Source organism: Mytilus galloprovincialis, chromosome 4, assembly GCF_965363235.1.
Source record: "Mytilus galloprovincialis chromosome 4, xbMytGall1.hap1.1, whole genome shotgun sequence".
Taxonomy (NCBI): domain Eukaryota; kingdom Metazoa; phylum Mollusca; class Bivalvia; order Mytilida; family Mytilidae; genus Mytilus; species Mytilus galloprovincialis.
The window spans coordinates 30,261,335-30,285,339 of record NC_134841.1 but is presented as its reverse complement, the minus strand read 5'-3'; the positions used below and the strand labels follow the sequence as shown (position 1 = coordinate 30,285,339).

General features: G+C 31.2%; 2 protein-coding genes across 4 annotated transcripts in view; one reads left to right on the top strand and one right to left on the bottom strand.

The window, feature by feature from the left end:
• Nucleotides 1–2,824: 2,824 nt before the first annotated feature.
• LOC143071842 (putative oligoribonuclease) lies at nucleotides 2,825–10,625 on the top strand. The gene is made up of 6 exons (XM_076246449.1): nucleotides 2,825–3,010; nucleotides 5,882–5,965; nucleotides 6,483–6,560; nucleotides 7,311–7,531; nucleotides 9,363–9,416; nucleotides 10,265–10,625. Exons 1-6 carry the CDS (start codon nucleotides 2,852–2,854, stop codon nucleotides 10,329–10,331), a joined length of 663 nt encoding a protein of 220 aa, XP_076102564.1. The 5' UTR covers nucleotides 2,825–2,851; the 3' UTR covers nucleotides 10,332–10,625.
• A 2,094-nt stretch (nucleotides 10,626–12,719) lies between these two features.
• Nucleotides 12,720–24,005, bottom strand: part of LOC143071841 (myosin-IIIb-like) — a 45,382-nt gene continuing 34,096 nt past the window's right edge. Inside the window, exons 23-30 of one of the 3 annotated variants that reach the window (XM_076246446.1) lie at nucleotides 23,670–23,860; nucleotides 22,392–22,481; nucleotides 20,826–20,943; nucleotides 20,323–20,370; nucleotides 18,149–18,223; nucleotides 17,768–17,803; nucleotides 15,833–16,105; nucleotides 12,720–15,087 (exon numbers count right to left, since the gene is read on the bottom strand). In XM_076246446.1, coding sequence (XP_076102561.1) covers nucleotides 15,064–15,087; nucleotides 15,833–16,105; nucleotides 17,768–17,803; nucleotides 18,149–18,223; nucleotides 20,323–20,370; nucleotides 20,826–20,943; nucleotides 22,392–22,481; nucleotides 23,670–23,860 — 855 coding nt within the window. In that variant the 3' untranslated portion in view covers nucleotides 12,720–15,063. Of the gene's footprint in view, nucleotides 15,088–15,832; nucleotides 16,106–17,767; nucleotides 17,804–18,148; nucleotides 18,224–18,264; nucleotides 18,498–20,322; nucleotides 20,371–20,825; nucleotides 20,944–22,391; nucleotides 22,482–23,669; nucleotides 23,861–24,005 lie in introns of those variants that run through there. The other 2 variants (XM_076246447.1, XM_076246448.1) reach the window with 2 other exon arrangements.

Here is a 24,005-nt window from a genome sequence, read left to right as displayed (position 1 = left end):
TTCATAGAGATTTTCAATAGACAACACTTGCATTTCATTCCTATACTTTAATTTAAGGATGTACTTAGGTGAGGTTTTGGAATTTGTGTCAAATGTTCGGACTCCTTGGTGTTTTTCCATACAATACAATGGAAAATATTTTGCCCCATAACACCCATTTATTTTTTCACATAAAACTTAGTAGCTCATGAAAGATCATTTTACCAAAATTTTAGAAGATTCTTAATTTTCTTTCTTTTGTTTTGAGAACTAATAATACCAATGCAAATATAAGGTAAAAGTCCGAGTCAGCCTTTTCCCGCCATATTGTAAATCTCAAATATCTCGAAAAGGAGGTCAATTATTTTTAGCTTATTTTTATCCTTAATTGATGCTCTACCAGTTTATAGTATTAATTTTAACTTCTTAATTTATTAATTTTCACTTAACCTCACCTAAGTACATCCTTAAGCCATGTTGGTAATCTTGGCTGGTAATCGGGGTTATCCAGCCCACTTTTTAAACTAAATACACCAATGATAATTGTTGCCAAGTTTAACTAAAACTGTCAAACGACTTCCTTTAAGACATGTGCTTGGTAACATTATGCCCAGTAGTTTCAGAGAAGATTTTTGAAAAAGTTAACAAAGCCGAAAACGGACGACGCACGTGACGTGACGTGAAAATCTCGCTTGATAGCCAGGTCAGATTTAAAAAAAAAGACTCTCAAAGTATACCACCACTAATGACTAAAACCAGCAGAAAATGAACATGACAGAGCAGAAACACTGAATGAACAATTCATATAATTACATTAACTAAGAAGACATCAACTAAATGTGTACCACTAAAAAAAACGTTAAATGTAAATGAAAAGACATTATAAATTAAGTAGGACGAGAGAAAAAAAAAAAGAATATGAACTCAATACATCAAACGTATGAAGGTCAAGAGAAATAAGCCATAGAATGTCTAAATAAAATATAAATGTGAATTAGCAGCTAAACATTTTATCATTATTCGCTAATTTTACAACTATCATCAATACCAGCTGAATACCTGATGAATGGACAACAGCGTTTGTACATTCGCGCTACTCATTCTCTCTAAGATGCTCTAACATATAGTATGCTCCAACATAATGCGTAACCTGCTGGATTTTATAATATCATCAATGCTTTTCGTAAATATCGCAGTTGCAACTTTGTGCTGTCATCCCCTTTAGGTTATATGTTTTGTTTTGTGTACTATTGTTTGCCTTTTTGTCTATTTGTTTTTTAGTCTTTTTGATCTTTTTTTTGTTTTTAGTCATGGCGTTGTCAGTTTATTTTCGACTTGTGAGTTTGAACGTTCCTGTGGTAACTTTCGCCTATCTTTTTATATTTTAAGTAATAGTAAAACATCATACTGAATGAGTAAGACTATTTTCCATTGTAAATGAAAAAAAAAATCACGGCTACTTGAGAGGGACTGATTTTTCAGAGAAGAATTAAGCGATATGATATTTAAAGCAGACTAAGTGTAGACATTTTGAATTTGAAAGGCCTAGGACGTCATGACTACGACTATCTTGGTAAGGAAACTGTGCAAATCGTATATCCATGTAGGCTACTAATTTTCCGCCACTTGTTTCACATCAATGCGTATTTATCAGTTTTAAATTCTAGGAGATGCATATTTGCTTTTCCAACGTTAATACCAATCAGCGTACTTCAATATTGAAATCCGGGTGAGAAAGGTTTGTATAAAGTGAGTGATTTTGTCAACTTAATTATTTCCTACATAAAAATAAAGATTATATTCTAGTTTCCGGGTTTCCTTATCGGTTGTTGTCCATAAATCATTGTCCCATTAGGTTTCTTTTTACTTTTCTTTCCATTATACACGAAATGTTACAACGAAAATCACTAATGCATGACAACGCAACAAGATACATCACATCAAAATTCAAGACAATTGAAAATGAAACAAAAGAAAATCGATGAAAAACATTTCCCCCAAAATGGATTACTTCATAGCCTATCTATAGAATCTGAGACTACTATAACACAGTTATAGTAGTCTCAGATAGAATCGAGGCCAATGTCCATCTTTTTAGGCCATATGTAGATATATTTTTGTGCTGTTGGGTTACTATCTTATTGACATTTATTCAACTTTTTTAAATAAGAAAAGTCGAACCGATTAATGAATCACATAAACGACGTATGCATGATCTAGCCTGGGATCTTGTATTCCAAAATCATAGTCTCGTCATGATATGTCCAGCTAATTAATTCAATACGTTAATTATTACTTTATTCTCAAAAATATTTTATTTTTAATTTAATCCTCTGTTTTTCTTTCTTGTAAACATGTGTTATACTTTATAAAAAAAAGCCTATGTAGATGAGATAACCAAAACGAAAAGATGTCAATTCTTTCATTTTCCGTTTTCCGTTTCCGCCGTTTAGCAACACCCGGGGGTGGGGGTTTGGGGGGGGGGGGTGTGGATGGGGGGTGCTGGTGTCCAACTATATGCTCCCATTCAAATGCATTGATCGTCCAAAAAAAGGGGGGGTTGCAACACCAGGAACCCCTCCCCCTGGATCCGCCAATGGGTTCGCTTATTTTTTCCGGCTCTATTTTTTTATTTCGGGAATAATAATTTTTTTTATTTATGTATTAGACGTAGCATCCTGTGGCGTTGTGTGTGTGGCTGTTGCAGTTTCCATCTGATGAAAGTGTGAAAATATGTTTTATTAATAATTAAATTATAGTTTAGAAGTAACTTTCCCGCGTTTTCTATTTATAGTTTTACTTTCGATTTTAAATCGAAACTGAAAGTTTAGTTTTTCCATACGGAGTTCCTCGTCTTTTTTCCAACCTGGCAATGCATTTGATATACAAGCTTCCCGCCAGTATAACACGGCGATATTTTCACAATATTTGCAGAAAAATGTCTTCAAACGGAGGAGATGCATCACCAGCTAAGAAACCAAAGATTGTCAATGATGACAAAAGTAAAAGATTTGTTTGGGTCGACTTGGAGGTACGTTTTATCGTCCCTTGCACTAGTCCATAAGGCCATGTAGGCACTTGTCTTAAGTGTTATATTAAGGTATTAAGGATTTTTTTTCTGAGACAAGTGCATGTGCATAAGTCGTCAAAGCAAACAAAGCCTTTCAAGATGTCATACTTATTTGGACTACCATTGCACAGTCAATCCTCAATCAGTCACTTGTTTTCTATCCATGGGAAGATCTACTATCCCTATATGTATATAACAAGAAGTATATAGGGATAGTAGATTCAGCCATAGATAGAAAACAAAAGCATGCATGTGGCCTCTTGTAGGAACAAAAATGCAAACAATAAAAATGTCCTCTATAGATATCCTCTTTTAGATAGTTTTTCGCATATATGTTTCTCATGTAAATCGCCTTTACATGTTGACAATGTAGCGGTTATAGCTTTGTTTAAATGTCATCTATCAATAAACCATGTAGATCTAGTCATAAGATTCAAATTTTGATTTAGCAATCAATCAAAATATTATGTCATAATCAAAGCGACATTATATATCTAGTTAATACTTTTTAAAACAAGTATGAATAGGATATAACTTTATTTCGTATATTGGATCATTGCAAGATCTGTCAGTCAGGGTTCATCTGACTTTGACCTCAATTTCATGGTTTATATTGGTTAAAATTGAGTAAATGGTTTTGTCAGTTTACTAGTTTCTTTAATCTATATGTCAACTATATATATTTGGTGTATACTGTATAGAATGGTTGTAAGATGTACATGTCTGCTTGGTTTAATCTGACCTTGACCCCATTATTTTTAATTTGTGATAAAAAAGCATGTGCTATCAAAATCAGTTAAATATTTTTATTCAATATCTCGGGGTCTTCCCTAAAGTTAAAATCATAGCTTCAGCATATTACTTTATATTACACCTAACTGCAACCAAGCTTAGCGAAAGGTCGTGCGACATAATCAGTCATACAAACTTTTTTTAGGTTAACTCTTTTAGGAACGACTATTTCCATGGTCAATTCAATTTTTCGACCTCACACCTTGGTAAATAGAACACACGTACTATGACCTTGAATGAACTGATCAATGTTCACGTAGCTGGTCAAGGTCAATAAAAGCTTCCATTGTCATATTGGCATACATGATTCTGTTCTTGATTGTCCAATGACAATTCTAGCTTTTATACATGTGCATGAAATTTATTAATTTTATAAATTTGTGCAATTGTAAAACTTTTAACATTAAAATCTTAACAGTTTTCACATCGAAATATTTAATTCAACAGATTAAGAGACGACATCAAAAGTTTTATGTAGGATAAACAAAAACTTCATTTACATAGTTTTTCACTGCCCCCCAAGCCCCCCCCCCCCTTTTCCCCTCTTAACTTAATTTGGGAGAAATTGTTTGACCAATATGAATAAACGTAAATTCTATGTCAAATAAATTTGAATTAGTTTTTGTTTTTATCCTGCATTGATCTTTTGATGTTGTCCTTTAGGGAGCCCAGTTTATTTCGTATCAGTTGGAATCTCTGTCCAGTCGTTTTAAATTTCAGTCTATTCAGTCCTGCCTTTTTTAATGGTTTATCCTGACTTTGTTCACAAAAATTGTCATCTTACCTTTCTTTTTGGCAAGTTTTCATCCTGCTGTATTTTTTACTAAATGGACTCGATGAATTAATGTTGTACTTGAAATGAAACCTTACTGAACTTCAAAAATAACCAAATTACATACTAAAGATGTTGCTTGATTTTTTTGTAGTAAATGGGTCTGTTTTATAAACTGTCATGTTCACTATTTATATTCTTTTGCAAGTTTTATGTTTTCAACATAGGATAGTGTGATTTTTTTTTCTGATTCAGTTTACTTGATTTTGAGAAAAAAATTCTGAAATTTTAAGTAAATTCGAAACATGTAACCAATCATGATGCTTTGTTTAGAAAAAAATGGAGATGGCAAACTATGGCTCAGTGGAAGCATAGATCTATGGTTTATCATACGATGTGATGATTTTGTATTTCATTTTAAATACGCATTCATACTACATGTACATATCACTTTGGCAGATAGTTTAATTAAGCATGTTATGCAAGGCTCTATTCTTACTGTATTAAATTAAAAGATAAATGTTCATCCAGTTAAAATCGAAAACAGTACATTTATATTGTTCCTTGTAAACTGCGACATTTCTCACAAGTATTTATTTATAATCTAGTTCCACACATGCAAAAGAAATTATATTTGCCGATGTAACATGGTCAGGATAATAACATAGCATCAGTAAAACAGAAATTAAAAATGGTTCATTATAATTATATGCATCCGTATAAAAGTGGCACATGTATTTTATTTTATCCATATATTTTTCAAAATTCGATACAAGATAATTGTGTTGCGGCATGCATAAACTGAGAACAAAGAATATTACTTTATATAAATTATCAGTATAATATTTCAACCCCACTATTTGAGATCCACAAAACACTTATCTAATTCTTTTGACTAAAGATTTGTAAACTATTTATGTTCATAGTAACATAGCTACATTCCATTGTCAGTCACGTGTGTCAATTCACTTGCATACTATGATTGTTGTTGAAATTAAATCTTTCGGCCAATGAAATGAGACGTTACAAGTTGTTTGTTTGTGATATGCCAGAATGTTATCAATGAACTATGAAACGCTAAACTTGACTGCATTTAAGTGTATTCCACGGTGTCATAAAATCAACTACTAATGTCACAGGCACTTGTCTCGGAAACAAAATCACACCTAAATGTATTATGCCTGTGACTTATATATCCTGATTTTCTATCAATCACTAAATTTATTTATCATTATTATCGTGATAAATGGTATTGATATATTTTGCAGATGACTGGATTAGACATTGAAAAGGAACACATTATAGAGATGGCTTGTCTTGTTACAGATACAGAACTCAATGTTATAGCTGAGGTAATTATAAACATTGAAATTATCACATTAACAACAAGTAATCATCAATAAGGTAGAACTAAGTTTTCATTGCTTTGTCTCTTATTTGTTGGCTGTTGGTTAAAAGTTAATCTAATCAGGTGGTTCAAAATGAAAGACAACATACTGATATTTGATTAATAAATGACATTTTTGCTTGATATTTTTTTAACCTGGAGGTATATGACATTGATATGATCAGACATTTAAAAGCTATGTTCTGTAGTTCTTTTTTTTATGTAATTTAGAGCTTGCATCAAACTGAATAGAACCAGGTTTATTTAGTTACTTATCACACTTTAAAAACTACCTGTATTATATATTTAGGTTGCCTAATATTTTTCCATTAAATTCTTTCAATGTTCAGTTCTAGTCATGTTTTCTTTGAAGGAAAAAAAATAATGTTTTTAATCGGAAGATAGCTTCTAAGTTAGATTAAGATTTTTTTAATTCTATTATTTCATTACTTATAAATGATACATGCATATTTTTTTTACAGGGTCCTAATTTAGTTATTAATCAACCAGATGAAGTTTTAGATAACATGGGAGAATGGTGTAAACAACATCATGGAGAGGTAAATAGTTTTGTTCTGATAAGAAACGTTATCTCTGTTTCCAGTCAGTGAAAAGTAAATTCACTAAAATACTGAACTTTGAGGAAAATTCAATTGTAAAGTCCCTAATCAAATGGCAAAATCATATGACAAAACACATCAAACGAATGGACAACAACTTTCATATTCCTGACTTGGTACAGGCATTTTCAAATGTAGAAAATGGTGGATTGAACCTGGTTTTAAAGCGCTAAACCTCTCACTTGTATGACATTCGCATCAAATTCTGTTATATTTACAACGATGCATGAAAAAAAAAGCCATAATAAAGTAAGTCAAAAATGGGTACAGCAGTCATCACTGTGTTACAATCTCAAAACAAACAATCATTTACAAAAAAAGCACAAAAGCATCTTATCAAATTAAAAAACACATTCGTTGCTTTGTTTGTCTGACTTCAGAATGTCACATTCATACACAAATGTTTAAGGTACATTGTTTACGGAAAGACACTTTAAAATGGGTTCTCAGCTCAAGCAAGAAAATCATTGACAGAGATGATCAACAACAATCTATAACTATTGATTACATTTCATTAAGTATATTTTTTATATCTTCAAAAAATCTTAAATGGAGCCTTCAATTGTTAATATCATCGTCCATACCATTATTTTTTTGCAGGAGTTGTGACCAATATGACTTATGGTGCTCTCACAGTTTAATTTATTGTGCCTTTATCATTATCTGTAATAGCTTTGGTTTTTTTTTCAGTCTGGATTAACAGATGCTGTACGGAAAAGTGACATTTCTCTAGAAAATGCAGAACAAAATATGTTGAACTTTATCAAGGAACATACAACAGAGAGTACTGCTTTACTCGCTGGAAACTCAATTCATGCTGATAGAATGTTTCTTAACAAATATATGCCAAAATTCTTAAACCATCTACATTACAGAATACTAGATGTCAGCACAGTCAAAGAACTTTGTCGGTATGTTCTGCAGTACCGGTAAATGTTTTCTGAAAAGACCAGCGACTCATTGTACAAAAAAATATTACGATGAAAAGAACTTGTCAGTATTAAACATTTCAGTATACATTTCGTAACTTATGAACAATTTTTATTTAAGAAATAATTGATGCAAGCTATACTTTATTGTGGTTTTAACATGGGTAGGCATTATATTTGTGATTATATTTGCCCAAGAGATAGTGATTATTTTGATTCTGATTAGGACAATTATGGTAATCTCTATGTTCGATGTGTATAAATGTAGAGTATTTGTGTTGGTTCTTCCATGAACCTCCCTTTTTGTGTTTGAAAACAAGCAAACATCTGGCAATGTGATTTTTCAGAGGGAGGAGTTTTGAACAGCCAACATGAAGGAATGTCTTTTCTAGGTCAAATATGTCAATTTTGAATTTCAACGCATGACAGCAATAATAAATGCATTAGTAACAACATGTGCATCATTTAAGAGTTTGGAAGTGTTTTCAGTTAATGAAATATATTAAATGTATGCCAATTTGAAAAAAATCATCATTGTGCAGTAGTCAATATACATATGTGCAAACAAATTTTATTGGATTTAAACATGAGTTTATTCACAAAGTAAAAGAAGTATGTCATATTAGAATGTAAGATTCTTTGTGAAAAGATGGTATGTTCTATAGTTAATAGAGATAATCACTTGGATAAAGCGTTCATATTGTATTAGTTCAACTTATCAAGGAAGATCTTCTGGTTTCCATTTGAACTACGTCTTTGTTGTCATGGTCTCAAGCTCCCTTGAGTTCATCAGGTTGGGAGATAAATCCTTTACTGGGTCAATCCAATTAATTAAAAATTGGTGTTTGCTGCTTTTCCTTTTGTAGATAATGGTTTAGTTCATTTATTTATTACAAAAGAATCAAAAGTTCAGTTTTAATAAGGGTCTTTATCTAAAGATGAGGATTTTTATATTTTGTAAACTGTAGTATAAACCAAACTATTGACAGGGTCTTATTATCCTAGGAGGCAATTAAGGAAGAGGAATCTGTACATATTGTAATGTACACATGTACAGAAAATAGAAAAAGGGATCTAAGGAGACAATATAAATATATAAAGCAAATAATGCAAATTTATTTTAAGTAAAATTTTGGTTTGAAGATTTAATTTTATGAAAATGTTTGAAAGAAATTTACCTAGTTATCTTAAATATGTGAATTTCTTTGGTTATTATATGACTATTTTAGTACTGCTTGACCAAATATTTTGGAGATAAATGCAATGTTATGGACAATAAATGTGATAAAATATAGGTCAATTTTTATTTTAATTGTTGACATTTCCTGTTGAAAAGCTTTCTCCCTTAGTTGCATTATTTACTTGCATATACAATTTTTTAAAATTAATTCAGTTTTTTTTTGGAGGTTTTGTTATCAGGAGATGGGGATGGTTCTAATTAAAATGAAATGATCCCGTTAAAGAATTTTAACATAACGTCATAGACAATAATAACAGATAATGAAAAGAGGTTTTCAGATTGGACATTTACTGATTAAAAGTTACATCCCTTACATATAATTAATTTATTTGATTAAATAAAGTTAAATTTTGTGAATGAATTCATTTTTAGAGTTCTGCTGAGGGTAGTGTTTCTCTGGTCACTACATCACCTTATAAATTCTAGTTTTATACTTAAGTTATTTGAAAGGAAGAGCATAGTCTCATTATTTATTAGAGGAGACCCATGTATAGCTTCTGGTTGTTTGTAATCCTCTTTAAATCAATGAAGAATTGCATTAAACAATTATTTAAATATGTATATTTTAAACAGGCATTGGTATCCAGAAGAATACCAAAAGGCACCAAAGAAAAAAATAGCTCACAGGTATTTATTAACACCAAGTTATAGTAATACATTATGATCTCAATAAATAGATGACACTCAAATGATAGAAGAAAAAAAATCAAAATAGCAATATTGTTGTGTGAATACTTGTTCTGTATAAATGTATGGTGAAGATTGGGAATGATTACTGATGAGAAGATAACTCTCCACAAGACACCAAATAATGTATGAATCTTTTTTTTAACTTAGAAGTTAGCAACTATAACACACTGTAGTCTCTAAAAATAAGCAAATTCCATACCGCATAAACAAGCTATAAAAACCTCTAAATTGACAATGTACTAAATAAGGCCTAAAACATTGCTTATACATTATTGACTTGCAAGACAATAACTTGATCTCCTTTGATCTCTATGCATCTAACCTTTAATTTGACCTTAGTTGGAGATAATAAAACATGTTCTCAGTAATTTCAGTTATTGAAAAGAATATTTGCTGGAAAATGAACTTACTGTGGATTCATTTATTTTCGTGGATTGCAGAAAACTTGTATATTTGTGGATATTTGATTTCGTGGTTTTTCCAATCTCTGTAAACAAGCCTATTGAAAATATAATATTCGTTGAACATTTAAATTCGTGGTTCTTCTGTACCCACGAAACCCATGAAAATTGGTATCCAACGAATAATAATGAATCCACAGTATACAAATTTCAATCATGAGCAAATCAGCACTCATTAGTTAAGACATGTCAGTTGTGGATTTGATGGATAAATTTACCCTATGAGAATTCTTACTTAAAAATTGCATTAGAATACATGTTGGCATTTTTTTTTAATCATTGATTGTTGAACTAAATCTTGATCAATGGTTTTATTTTATTTAGAGCCCTTGATGACATCAAAGAGAGCATGCAAGAACTGAAATTTTACAAAGGAGCCATTTTTAAATAGCATGTACAAAATGTACATGATCATTACATGTAGTAAACTTGATTGAACTCAACTTGAAAGTAGAGTTATTGTGGATACAGTTTGCACAGCCATGTTTTGTACAGGAAGTGGTTAAGAATGACAACAGTAAACTGGAATTTAGTATAAACCTTTCACACTCTCTATAAACATGTGTTGATTTGAACTTGTTGTAAATATTGTCAACTTTTAATGTATACGGAATACCTTTTATACTTGTGCATAGATGTTGTTAGTTTATTTGTTATACATAAAGAAAGAACTTTAGTCATTTCATGTAGTATATACTTTTTAATTTTTGCCAAATGTGCATCCTTCAAGGCCATTTTCCTGCCTTTCAGGTTAAGATACCTATGATGATCTTAATAATGTTAAGGGAAACAAGGAATTATTTGAATCTGGAATAATTTTGAATTCTGGAAAATTGATTAGAATTGTATAATGAAAACTAACCCAACTAAATATGTCGGGTTAGTTTTCATCAAAAATTATTCATCAATTTTCCAGAATTCAAAATTATTCCAGATTCAAGTAATTCCTTGTTGGGAGATTACATGTGGTATGTAAAAAAGATACCTTTTGTTTTTCCACTGACAAGATTAAAAGATATGCCTGTTCCATCTGGATTTCCTAGTTGTTGTCTTTAGTTGTAACTGATATATATATATATTTTATGTGTTTTTGGTATATCCTATATAATTTGTTTTACAACTTGATTGGACTTCATAATACACATATGCTAAATTGCAATGTTAAATAATTGAGCTTTCTTGTACATATTGTACAGACACTTTATTTCTTAAGACAATAGGGGAACTACAAGGATTCTTTATTTTTGTCAGATTCATGTCACATTGAAGTACCCTAATAGTTTTATGATATAAAAAAAAAAACAGTCCACACATTACTACAGATTCAGCAATCATCTCCATCTTAAATGGCATGAACTTGGATGCTCCAGAAGAGAAACTATTACTGATTCCCAAGTGGCACCTGTCTTGTTATTATAACCCATGCAAGAAAGTTGCAGAAGGTATAACATTTTTGTCCGTCTGTTAGTCCGTTACTCCTGTTCTTGTCATCACAACTCCCCTGAACCCACACAACAGAATTTCATAAAATTTTGTAATTATTAAGGACATACTATGTAGATTACCATATCCACAGGAAATCACGATTCAATTTTTTTCTAGGAGTTATGCCCCTTTAACTTAAGAGTTTTGGCCTAATTATACTACCGTAACAATTTGTCATCTGAAACCACACAACAAAATTTAATGAAACTTTGTATATAATAGGACATTCTTAACTGGACTTTTCTCACTGTGTTGACCAATGGTGGACTAAGGCTGTTTTCTGTTCTTTCGTTGGGTTGTTCTCTCTTTGACACATTCCCCATTTACATTCTTGATTTAATTCTCTATGATCATTAGTTTAAGCATATTTATCTGAAAACTCATTTCATAGTCAGTCCATTCTTTTCAGCCTTAAATGTCGGCTCTTCAAAAATATATCTCGTTCTTTGTATCTGTCAATTGGTTTTTAAAATTGATGTATTTTGTAGGGCTTGGGTACTTGATGATGGATATGATTATTGTGGGTTTTAAAATTTTTGTGTATTTGTATGTTTGTACTTCTCCAGATGTAGGATTTTCTTGCTGCATTTAAGACCCATTAGTGGCATTGGGTTGTTTTCTATTCTTATATCAATTTATCTGTTTGACATATTCCCCATATCCATTCACTATTCTATTGAAAGCAGGGCTGTGGTATCCCTGTAATGTTTTCATGGAGCATAACTTCATAACATGGTCATCACATTGTAAACAAGCATTCTGTTAGTCCCCTACCGATTAAAAGTTCATTGTATTGGAACTAAATTCTGACTAGATCTCTAACTTGACAAGGTGTAAACTATTTAACAAATATCAAGTCAATATCTTTAAGCATGACGAAATAATGTGTTGAAAACTGATTATTTATGTAAATCCAAGGACCATAACTCTGCACAAAATCATCAGACCAAATCAAAATCCTTACTTGACCTGTAACATGTCATGATAAAAGTATATACCAATTTTCAAATCAACATCTTCATTCAATTCAATCATGACTAAAAAAAATTGTAGGAAACAGTGAATTTTGTAAGTCCACGGACCATAAATCTGCTCAAAATCATCAGGCCGGAACAAAATTCAATCTTGATCTATAACTATTTGCTGGACTGACGGATGGACAGACAGATAGACTAAACTCTCCATCGACTTAGTCGTTATGGAACTAATAACATCTCTGTGAAGGTTGATCCAATAGTCTAGATTTTTCCATAATCATTTTACTGGAGACATTAAATAAAAAATTAAGCAAATGTATATTTAAAAAATCTTTATTATATATGCCTTTTTATTACAAGTATAACAATTTAATCTCTTTAAGTATCAAAATACATCATGACAGTAGATATAAAATATAAGAGACAGATTAGTAAACAGGTCCAACCATCTGATGTGGTCTGATTAGTAACCAAAAACCCAACAGAAATTAACTCTGTGGGTTTGCAAAACATTTATAGCAAATGTTTTTAATAAAATGTATTACTTATGGCCATTAACCCTGTACAATAAGTATAATTTTAATTCTGCACAATAAATTTCTGATGCAATTCAATTCTGTTGTTTCTATAAATCACAAAAGCCACAGATCTGTCTCATTATGAGTTGCAATTATATATGACCTGCATATATCTTAAAAAAGTGTTTAGGAATATTAATTTTATTTATTATTATTTAACAGTAAATGCTTTTAACAACTGCCACACTTTATAAATCGTATAAATAATCAATGTACAAAAAAAAATCAACAACATGATTGCCTACATACATTCATTTAAGCAGAATAACGTCATTACACATTAAGATAACACTATCAAAGTTATGTTGTTAACAAGCTGAACATTGAGTAAAACTGAGCTACTGATCCCATACGATACCCCTGCTTTTAGAATTCAAAGGAAGTTGATGATTGAGTACTCTGAAAATGCATTACATAGTATAGTTCATATATCACATGAAGACTGATAAAACATAAATTCAGGAAGCTTTTTAATGTAGTTCCCTTAAAAAGATGTGACAAAATTTCAAATATGGCAATTATGTGCTTTATATGTATTCTACAGAAAGGAAGTGGGGTTTGGATGAATCTGAAACTGCATTACATGGTATAGCATGTTCACATGAAGATAAATAACTAATTTCAGGAAGCTCATAATTTCATTGGACAGATAAGAGGTTAAACTGTATAACCCTTTTTTTTGGAGAAGGCGTATAATAAAGGGCAACACTAATGCAACTTGAACTAAACTAAAGACAGGTACTGCAAAACTATATTTTAAGCAACTTAAGCTATACTTTTTACATGGATAAAATACGACAATAAAATTTGATAATCACATCATTCAAGTAAAGCAATAAACTATATTAAAGGTTTGTATAACTATTGCTGTACAAATAATGCATTCACATCAAATTCATTGTTGAGTATTCAATTTAATTCGTTGGGTTTCATTTTGTGGCATCTGACAGCGTCAATCTTAATTGGGTGATACATAGGCATGCAATTGGCACATAAAAGTTTAACAAATGAATTAGGAATATTAGAAGAAAATAAATTTTTCTTCAAAAAGTAAGGCTTTGATAAAACATTGAACTTATTATGCCTCAACAAGTACATTGATATTAAAGGGTGTAAATACATCTTAATAACCCAAAAATATATGCATACACAATACACATCAAATGTATATACATGTGTATATCTTTTTAAAATAACAGTGAAAATTAACAATGTTTGACAAATGGACAATTAACTTATCTGAGAATATAACAGCTACAAACACTTTAAACATTAGACTAAATAAGTAGATATGCATAAAGGTTAACATCTGCACCAAATATTTGTGAAATTCAATGTTGACATGAAACTGATTTAACAAAGTAGTCAAAGTAATAAGACATAAAAAAAACTAGAACTGTGAGTGAAGCAATACTACGTGTATTAGTATATTAATTATCTCCCTTTAACGAGTAGAAAAGGGGGATTGTTTTTAAAATGTTTATCAATATCCTTCCAGTTTATGATAAGTTACAATTACAAGGCATATTGACAAACAATTTGATTCCTAAATACCCCTCAAAAACTGTTTTGGTAGGATATGAAATTATAAATTGTGATTTATAAAACAATTGAATTTATGGTTTTTCAAAAAATGTCATAAAAATTCATGGGTTCTTATTTTAACACATTAAAAAAAAAAAAAAAAAAAAAAAATCCTTAGGTATCAAATTGTAGCTTTATTGGAATGACTGGTTGAGGTATAGGTCTGAACTTTATGGACTCAGATAGTCAGTGACCAGTTATTGTTTCAATGATACAAGATAAGTATAAACAGACATAAATTACTATATTACGGCCCAGTCTGTATGTTTGTTTATCCTGCATCAGTTTAAAGTTTTTGGTAATGGTGAGTATCCTGGTCCACAAATATACAGCAAATAAAATCAAATCTTTGGTCAATTATATTTAGTTTTGCTCAATCTGTTTATATATATGTTTATGCTGATGAAATAAGATCAGCAATGATTTATACTGGTTTATAATGAAGTACAACACACATATTCCATGATTGTCTCTAGATTTGTCCACCTGAGCTGACTTTTCAGTGATAACCATGCTGTTCATTCTGAAAAATTAATTTGAGTTTATTTTATTTTAGTTTTAGAAATGCAAGATTGTTTGAGGGAACAAAATTTTGTAATTTTTTACACTTTTTGACTTCTTTTCTCCAGATCCCACATTTTTGTTCTCCTCAATATCCTACATACCCACTTTTTTGTACCCCATATATCCACATCCACACATTTTTGTATGCCCTATATGCACATCCCCACTATTTTTGTACCCCTATAAATCCATATCCCCACTTTTTGTACACCTATATCCATATCTCCATATTTTTTTGTATCCCCTAAATCCGCATCCCTAATTTTTTGTACCACTATATCCACATCCCCATTGGTTAAAAAACAAAAAATCCTTGCTTAAACATCAGCTTTTAATCGAACCACAATTATTAGCCATTTGAAAAAATACCGTTATATATAAAATATAAGATTTTTTGGGGTATTTCATGGGATACTTATTTCATGTATATCTACAGTGTATCAATCCTTCCTTCCCTAATATAAGGTTATTCACAACACATTTTTTTTTTCATTCATAAAAGCTTGAGTTAGATACTCAAATAAAATATATACATACTGACACAGCCATGCATATTATTTGATAAACAAATTATATTGCATATATAAATCTGACGGTTTAACACTTAAACTGGAAACTAATTTAGCCATCTGTATATCAATTTTTAAACAACATCATTTAATTTAAATAATAACAGGCCTGATCTATCTATTACAGCCCATTACCTGATTCTGTAGCAATCTCTGATAAGCCTCATCAGGTCGCTTGGGTAAAGGTCGTCCACTGACCTGTGACTGTCTATCATGAATCTGTGATTGTGTGTAGTTTCTTTGTGGGATAGGTGGAGCTGCCTGCGACTGACGAAGTGGTACCTTATCAGGGGTTGGGATTACCTGGGACTGTCTAGGTGGTATTTTATCAACAGATGGAGCCACTGGTTGTGATATCCTCTTTCCTTCAGCATGAGATGGCACATTTCTGCTTATTCTGTTTCCTTTCTAAAATAAAATATAAAAGTTGGTGTCATAACTGTTTCCTACTGGTTGTAATATCTGTATCATTAGTTTGATTATAATAAAGAACAATCTAACTTTCTGTTTATTATATACTGTAGTGTTTTTAATTATAATGATAACTTAAGTTCTTTTGCATCTCATCTTAAAACTTTCATTTGCAATAATAAAGCATTTCTCTAATGTTTTTCTAAAACCTTAAAAAATACTATTGTAAATTTATTTAAACATGAAATAATGTTACATTTAGTAGCAAAACATTGCTCTAACAAAATGTATGACAGGACTACTATTTTTTTATCCATAAAAGGGAAAGCACAATAAGTGTATAGTGTTCAAAATACATTTACACAGTTTGTCAATACATTACAATGAATTTATCCTTCACTAAATTAAAATGTATTGACAAGTTCAGATAAAAAAGTGCTAAGGATCTGGATGAAATATACAATGATTCTAATGACTAAAAGGGAATCTGAAAATAAAATTAATGAACTAAACCCAAATGAAGTGCTGATATTTTATACAAAATCTAGCTTTAGTATCTCATGCAAGTTTGGGTCCTCAGTGGTCTCAAGTGGTCTAAGTAATTATACTACTGTAATCACTAGCCAGTCAACACTGAGGGTTTGAGTTCAAACCCCGCCAGTATGGATGTACTTAACTCAAATCTTATTTGACTAGGATTGACAGTTTTCATATCGAGGTAGAGAGATTTTTCTAGGCACTGTGGCTTCTTCCACCAATAAAAACTGGCCAAAATGAAATAGCACAAAAGTGGCACTTCAAAGTGGTGTTAAAACACCAAAAATCATTCAATCAATCTCATGCAGGTTAAATTTCTTAAGGAAAATGTATAATTTATACTTTTTATTTTTAACAAAAACTTCATCAAACTAGTATTGAAATCCCAAATCTTGTATTCTGATTTTGTGATGTTGTTTTTCAAACAGAATTAGTCAATTCGGCAAAGCATTTAAGAAGTGAGCTCCGTTGTTTATTTAATATTGTAATGATAAAAGAAAATATTGTATCTAATGTGAAGATACACTTTTCTGCTTAAAAGGTCTTTAATAACCGCATTACCTTTATATTGTTAATTCAGTTACCTGCCCATTTTAAAAATGAAAAAATGAAGGATTTATTCTAGCAGCCCTAACCTATAAACATGGCAATACATGCTATACAACAACACATAAATGACAAACCGCTTTTAAATAGCATAATGTATTTGTAAACCAAAATGGATGATCTAATATCAATACCTTGCTAATACTGTAAACCAGCTTATTCTCTCAGATACTTTATTTCACGTTTATCTCTTTCTGGTCAACTTCACAGCAGTTTAATTTCAAGATTTTCTTATTTACCTGATGAAGTAAGATATGGAAAGATCCAAATTTTACATTTTTCGTGATGATTTATAATTGCATTATTTTTCTTCTAATTAAATTTTAAAAGTTGGTTTACAGTATAGCCATACATCCATTTAACAATTTACAATGAGGAATACAATCTGAACAGCAACCATGATACAGTTACACTGCGGTTAAACTAGCAAAGAAAAGCGCATGAAAGCAATGATATTTAACAATAGGTCTCAGCAAATTCCACAAGCTTAAAGCAGGTGAAGAATAAATATCTTACTATAGCTGTTGATTGTCTCTGTCTGGTATATACAGGCTGTAAACAATAGACAACTTCAGATACAATTATATCTAAATACGACTGATGTAAGTATGGTATATACAGGCTGTATTATATCTAAATATGTTAGTATGATTATTATAGTACTGTGGCTATTTGATGTGTTAACAGTAAAGTTTTAGAAGAAGGAAAAGGTGAAAAAAAAAATTGAAAATCAAAAGCAACCTTTTTATTATTTTTCTTTAAAAACAAAAGAACAGTTTGAAAATATAGAGATACTTAGTAAAATAATTACTGTTAGTATTAGTTAACCTGAAGCTCTAGAAACACACATTATATTCTATATTTATTTTGTGAACAGGAAAATATTCTATAACCAACCTTTTTCTGTTCTTCTTCAAGAGTAAAATAAAAGTTCTCTCCCATAAGATCCTGGTAATCACATTCCCCATGTTCCTGTAACAAAAACAAATTATAAAAGTTTTCTCTCCCATAAGATCCTGGTAATCACATTCCCCATGTTCCTGTAACAAAAACAAAGTAAAATAAAAGTTCTCTCCTATAAGATCCTGGTAATCACATTCCCCATGTTCCTGTAACAAAAACAAATTATAAAAGTTTTCTCTCCCATAAGATCCTGGTAATCACATTCCCCATGTTCCTGTAACAAAAACAAAGTAAAATAAAAGTTCTCTCCCATAAGATCCTGGTAATCACATTCCCCATGTTCCTGTAACACAAGAGTGCACACACTGAAATGTCTCGCCTTCTTTACTAATCATTGATATTATGTTGATAGTCCTAAGTATAAAGCTTTATTACAACTGTCACATAAACTTAACATTACCCAAGAAGCTAAACAAAGACCAATGAACCATGAAAATGAGGTCAAGGTCAGATGAACCATGCCAGGCAGACATGTACAGCTAACAAAGCTTCCATACAACAAATATAGTTGACCTATTACTTATTATAGTTTAAGAAAAATAGACCAAAACACAAAAACTTAACACTGTGCAATGAACCGTGCAATTGAGGTCATGGTCAAATAAATCTGCGGGACTGACATATAGATCATAATATATTTCCATACACCAAATATAGCTGACCTTTGGCATATAAAATTACATAAAAAGACCAAAACTTAAAAACTTAACTTTGACCACTGAACCATGAAAATGAGGTCAAGGTCAGATGACATCTGCCCGCTAGACATGTACACCTTACAATCATTCCATACAACAAATATAGTAGACCTATTGCATAAAGTATGAGAAAAACAGACCAAAACACAAAAACTTAACTATAACCACTGAACCATGAAAATGAGGTCAAGGTCAGATGACACCTGCCAGTTGGACATGTACACCTTCCAATCCTTCCATACACCAAATATACTAGCCCTATTGCTTATAGTATCTGAGATATGGACTTGACCACCAAAACTTAACCTTGTTCACTGATCCATGAAATGAGGTCGAGGTCAAGTGAAAACTGTCTGACGGGCATGAGGACCTTGCAAGGTACGCACATACCAAATATAGTTATCCTATTACTTATAATAAGAGAGAATTCAACATTACAAAAATTCTGAACTTTTTTTTCAAGTGGTCACTGAACCATGAAAATGAGGTCAAGGACATTGGACATGTGACTGACGGAAACTTCGTAACATGAGGCATCTATATACAAAGTATGAAGCATCCAGGTCTTTCACCTTCTAAAATATAAACCTTTTAAGAAGTTAGCTAACGCCGCCGCCGTAGGATCACTATCCCCATGTCGAGCTTTCTGCAACAAAAGTTGCAGGCTCGACAAAAAACAAATTATAAAAGTTTTCTCTCCCATAAGATCCTGGTAATTACATTCCCCATGCTCCTGTAACAAAAACAAATGGAGAAAATGTATGTAAAACTGGGAGAGAAAAAATGTTGGAAGAATCAATTGTACTTGATCTGCATAAAAACGATTACAATTATCTCTACTTTGAAATATTAAAAGCATGGTTCATAAGTGTTTCTCTTTTTCCATGTTTTTATATAGATAAGCCCGTTGGTTTTTCTGTTTGAATGGTTTTACACTTATCCTTTTTGGGGCCCTTTATAGCTTGCTGTTTGTTGTGAGCCAAGGCTCTGTGTTGAGACCGTACTTTGACCTATATTGGTTTACTTTTACAAATTGTGACTTTGACAGATACTGTCTCATTGGCACTCGTGCAACATCTTCTAATATCTAATTAAGAAGAAAAAACTAGTCACTAACACTATCTGCAAGACCTTTGCATAACCTTGCTTTGGATCAGATAAAAAAAAAATCTTCAATTTAAATTTGTATATATTAGATTTATTGATGATGTTACAGCTATAACCTAATACATATGTCCTTCTGAAGAAGCTTCATACATTTTTCTAAACAGAAACTTTAGTTATGAATTTCATACATAATGTTATATGAAAGTATTTTTCCATTAAAAACTTAAAGCAAGTTAATTTTTTTTAAGTATGCTAGAAAAATAAAGAGAAATACAGATACTTATAATTATAAAGAATTCTCACCTGTCCACAAGGAACTTGAAGAAAACCATCCCAATTAGACAACTTATTCTGAAAAGAAGACGATTTTAATGATCAAATACAGTAGACTTTAACTTGTAAAAGTACTTATTTCTGTCCTGCCTGCAATGAATGACACTGAAAGCAAGGCCTAAGTAGTATTACCTGACAACTGTGTACAAACGAATGATTTGTTTAGACTTAATTAAATACTCAGACGGTAGAAGGCAGGGGCGGATTAAGCCATTTTAAAAAGGGGGTGTCCCAACCCAGGATAAAGGAGGAGTTCCAACTATATTTTCCCATTCAAATGCATTGATCGACTAGAAAAAGGTGGGGTTCCAACCCCTGGAACCCCCTCTGGATCCGCCACTGGAAGGGCTTAAGCATCAATATTTTGTGTATCAATGGTATATTTGTATGGTTTCGATTGATGTTACATTTTTTAAAAGATGACTATCTGATAACTTTGACCCGTCTTTTAGAAGTTTTGGTACATTTCTTACCTTTTTGTGATATTCCACAAGATCTTTCAATGTTCTATGAACTTTAGGCTCTCCAATAATAATGAACTTTTTATTAGCTAATTGATCTATCATATAGTGTCTTGATCTGTCTTTTGCCCTGTAAAAGAAAAAGCCTAAAGTGACATTTCTGTTACAAACAATTTCTTACATGTTGAAGTATCATTTTAAGCTTTCACATACTTAAACAATGACAACATTCATTGAGGCATCTATGTGGGGAAATAGTTAATTCAATCTTAACTTAATTACCCGTATCTTTGTAATTTTTTAATTACTGTGATAATTAAGGAATAACAGTACTGTAGTTGAAGAGTTGCCACCGTCAATTGTAGATTTGACAGTCGCAAATGCAGTTTTACTGGCGACGCATAGCGGAGACAGTAAAACGGAGATTTGCAACCGTCAAATCAAAATTGACGGTGGCAACTCTTCAACTTCAGTACTGTTATTCTGATTCTAATGCATTTCAAAAAGAAAAATACGATAAAACTTGAAAAAATGTCCAAATTTGACAAATAGAATAAAATTCGGGAAACTTCATAAATGATTTTGGCACAAAGACGTCATGGCTAAACGTGACGTCATACAAATGAAAACTTACAAATTGGAGGTTATTTACGTTACCTGTACGCTTCAAATTCGGATAAAATTACATTAAAACGGCGAATTTGAGGTAGGTGTTGTTTTATTTTCGATTACATAGTAGTAATCGAACATTTTTTGATTCAATCAATTCAAAATGGCGGGTCCCTCCATAGTTACGCCTGGTCAACTGTGGATTTGACCGCAACTTTTAGCCAATGAAAAAAAATTTTACATCCAAATTGCATTAGAATTTATATTTTCTATAGTTTTATGGTATTGAATTTTTCATCTTTTTATATAATGTAAATTCAGAAGTTTGTGCATGCACTTATTTTTGCTTATGTTTTAAAAAAAGACACAAATATAAGATAAATTATTTCAATTTAATAAAATGCTGTCAAAATTTAAAATGTCATGGTTTGAATAGTGTGCTCTATTCCTCTTTTTGAATCACAGTTTTATAAAAAAGAAATAGATTGTGAAGGGATTGATTTTTGGTTTTTTGTGTGTTTTAATGCCACAGTTAAGCACTGCATTGAGGCTATTTCTTGGCAGCCAGTTTTTATTGGTGGAGGAACCCAGAGTGCCGAGAGAAAACCACCGACCTTTGATAGGAGTAACAACTATAGATTTTATTCTAGTATTCATGAGTAGACATTCAGCATAGACATGTCATACCTTCTTCCTGCTAATGATGCAAATGATGAGGTAAAACTGAGCATGAAAATATGAAAGGGCATCAAAATAATGTGTTCTTAAATTGATTCACCACTTTAAGCACAACTGGCTATATTGTGGCAGCTAGTTTTTCTTGGAGAGAACCACCAACCTCAATCAGGAGAAAAGGCAATTGCAGTCAAGATTGGAGTCAAATGCACCTTCCATGTGCTGGGTTCGAAACAATTACTTATACCATTCAGAGTGTTTTAACATAAATTAAAAGTGTTAATAAATAATTACCTGAAAGAGAGGGTGTAACCAAATCTACTCTCGCTGACCCTGACCAGGTAACATCCAACCGATTTACTTTTTAATAATCTTTCTGATGCTCTGTAAATACATTAATACATTTTAATTGATAATTACTGAAAGATTACTGTATGTCAATAACGAAAATAAAACAGTGGTATTGAAAATATAAAATAAAGGATTACAAATGTATTAATGAACTGAATCTGGAAAATTTAATTAGTAATCATCATTTCAAATTTCTACATCATTCCTCTAGATGTTAACTTGATGAATAATAGTGAAATGTAATACATAATTGTGAAAACACATGTATTTAAATGACATTTTGCCAACTAAATCCTAATTAACCTGTACACTTTCTCTGAAAATAAGACAATTAAAACATTAGGATGCAAATTATATACTGCATGATGTATAATGGTACAGTACTTATGAAAATTCAGAAATGTTGTGATGCTTTTAATATGAGGCAGGCATTACCTGTGAATAGGGACGAAGTCTGTATGAATTATTTTTTTTGTAACTTACATATTTGTTAAAAAAAAGAAACGGTTCTTTTGTTAGGATTTTACTTGTAACGTTATTTAAGTTATGACGTCATGTTCAATGTAAACAAAGAAACGCAATGCATCAGGTAACATTAATTCATATCAAAGACAAAGAATTATTGAAAATGAAATATTGGTATTGTGTTCCTATATTTTACTAGACTTCTCAAAGTCTCACTACAACGAGACCGGAAGAAGGAAGTAGATTTCTGCGTTATGCGCAAACGCAGGAATTAAACAAAGCGACAAAAAAAAATTTGAATGATTTTGAGTTCATTAGTACAATGAAAAATTTTTTTTTATTGATTTTTCTACTGTAATAGGGGACTTCATCCCCATATTATCGCAAAAATAATAGGTTTCACATTTTGAAATGAATAATCTTAAATTGTTGTCCAATATTGAAAAATCCAAGTAACAAATGCACATAAAACAATCTGAACCTTAACAACATTTTTCTATCAGTACCAAAACATAATACATGTCATAGAAATTTTGAGAACAATTAAGTTATTCCAACATATGGTTTCCTTGGTACAGTTGAAAAACAAATTCAAGTGTTCATTTAGTTACTAATTTTGTTTGGGTTTTGTATGTAGAGATGGGTAAAACAATGAAATCAAATATTTACGAAAATGCAAGTTTTCCTCAATCCAAGAAAATAAATGAGTCCACAGTAGTGAAATTCTGGAATCCTTTAAATTAAATATTAACTTACTTCCTGCTAATGACACCATGGAACCATTCCGCTATAAAGTTACCATCAGTATTGACAGGATCATACACCTGTTGGGTTTGGGTTTCTTTAAACCATCGAATTGTAGCATGTTTTGTCCCTGGAGGACCATAGTTTGTGGATGATATAGGTTTAAATTCATCATCAGAAAATTCTGACTCAGAACTACTGGCCTGCAAGTATATGCAAAATTAATAGTCACTTGTTTTCTGAACGATTAAAATTTATAAAAACTTTTATTAAATCACAGTAATACCGATAAATTACTTTACTATGTATCTTCAAAATATATTTACAAACTTAAAACTTTATACCAAT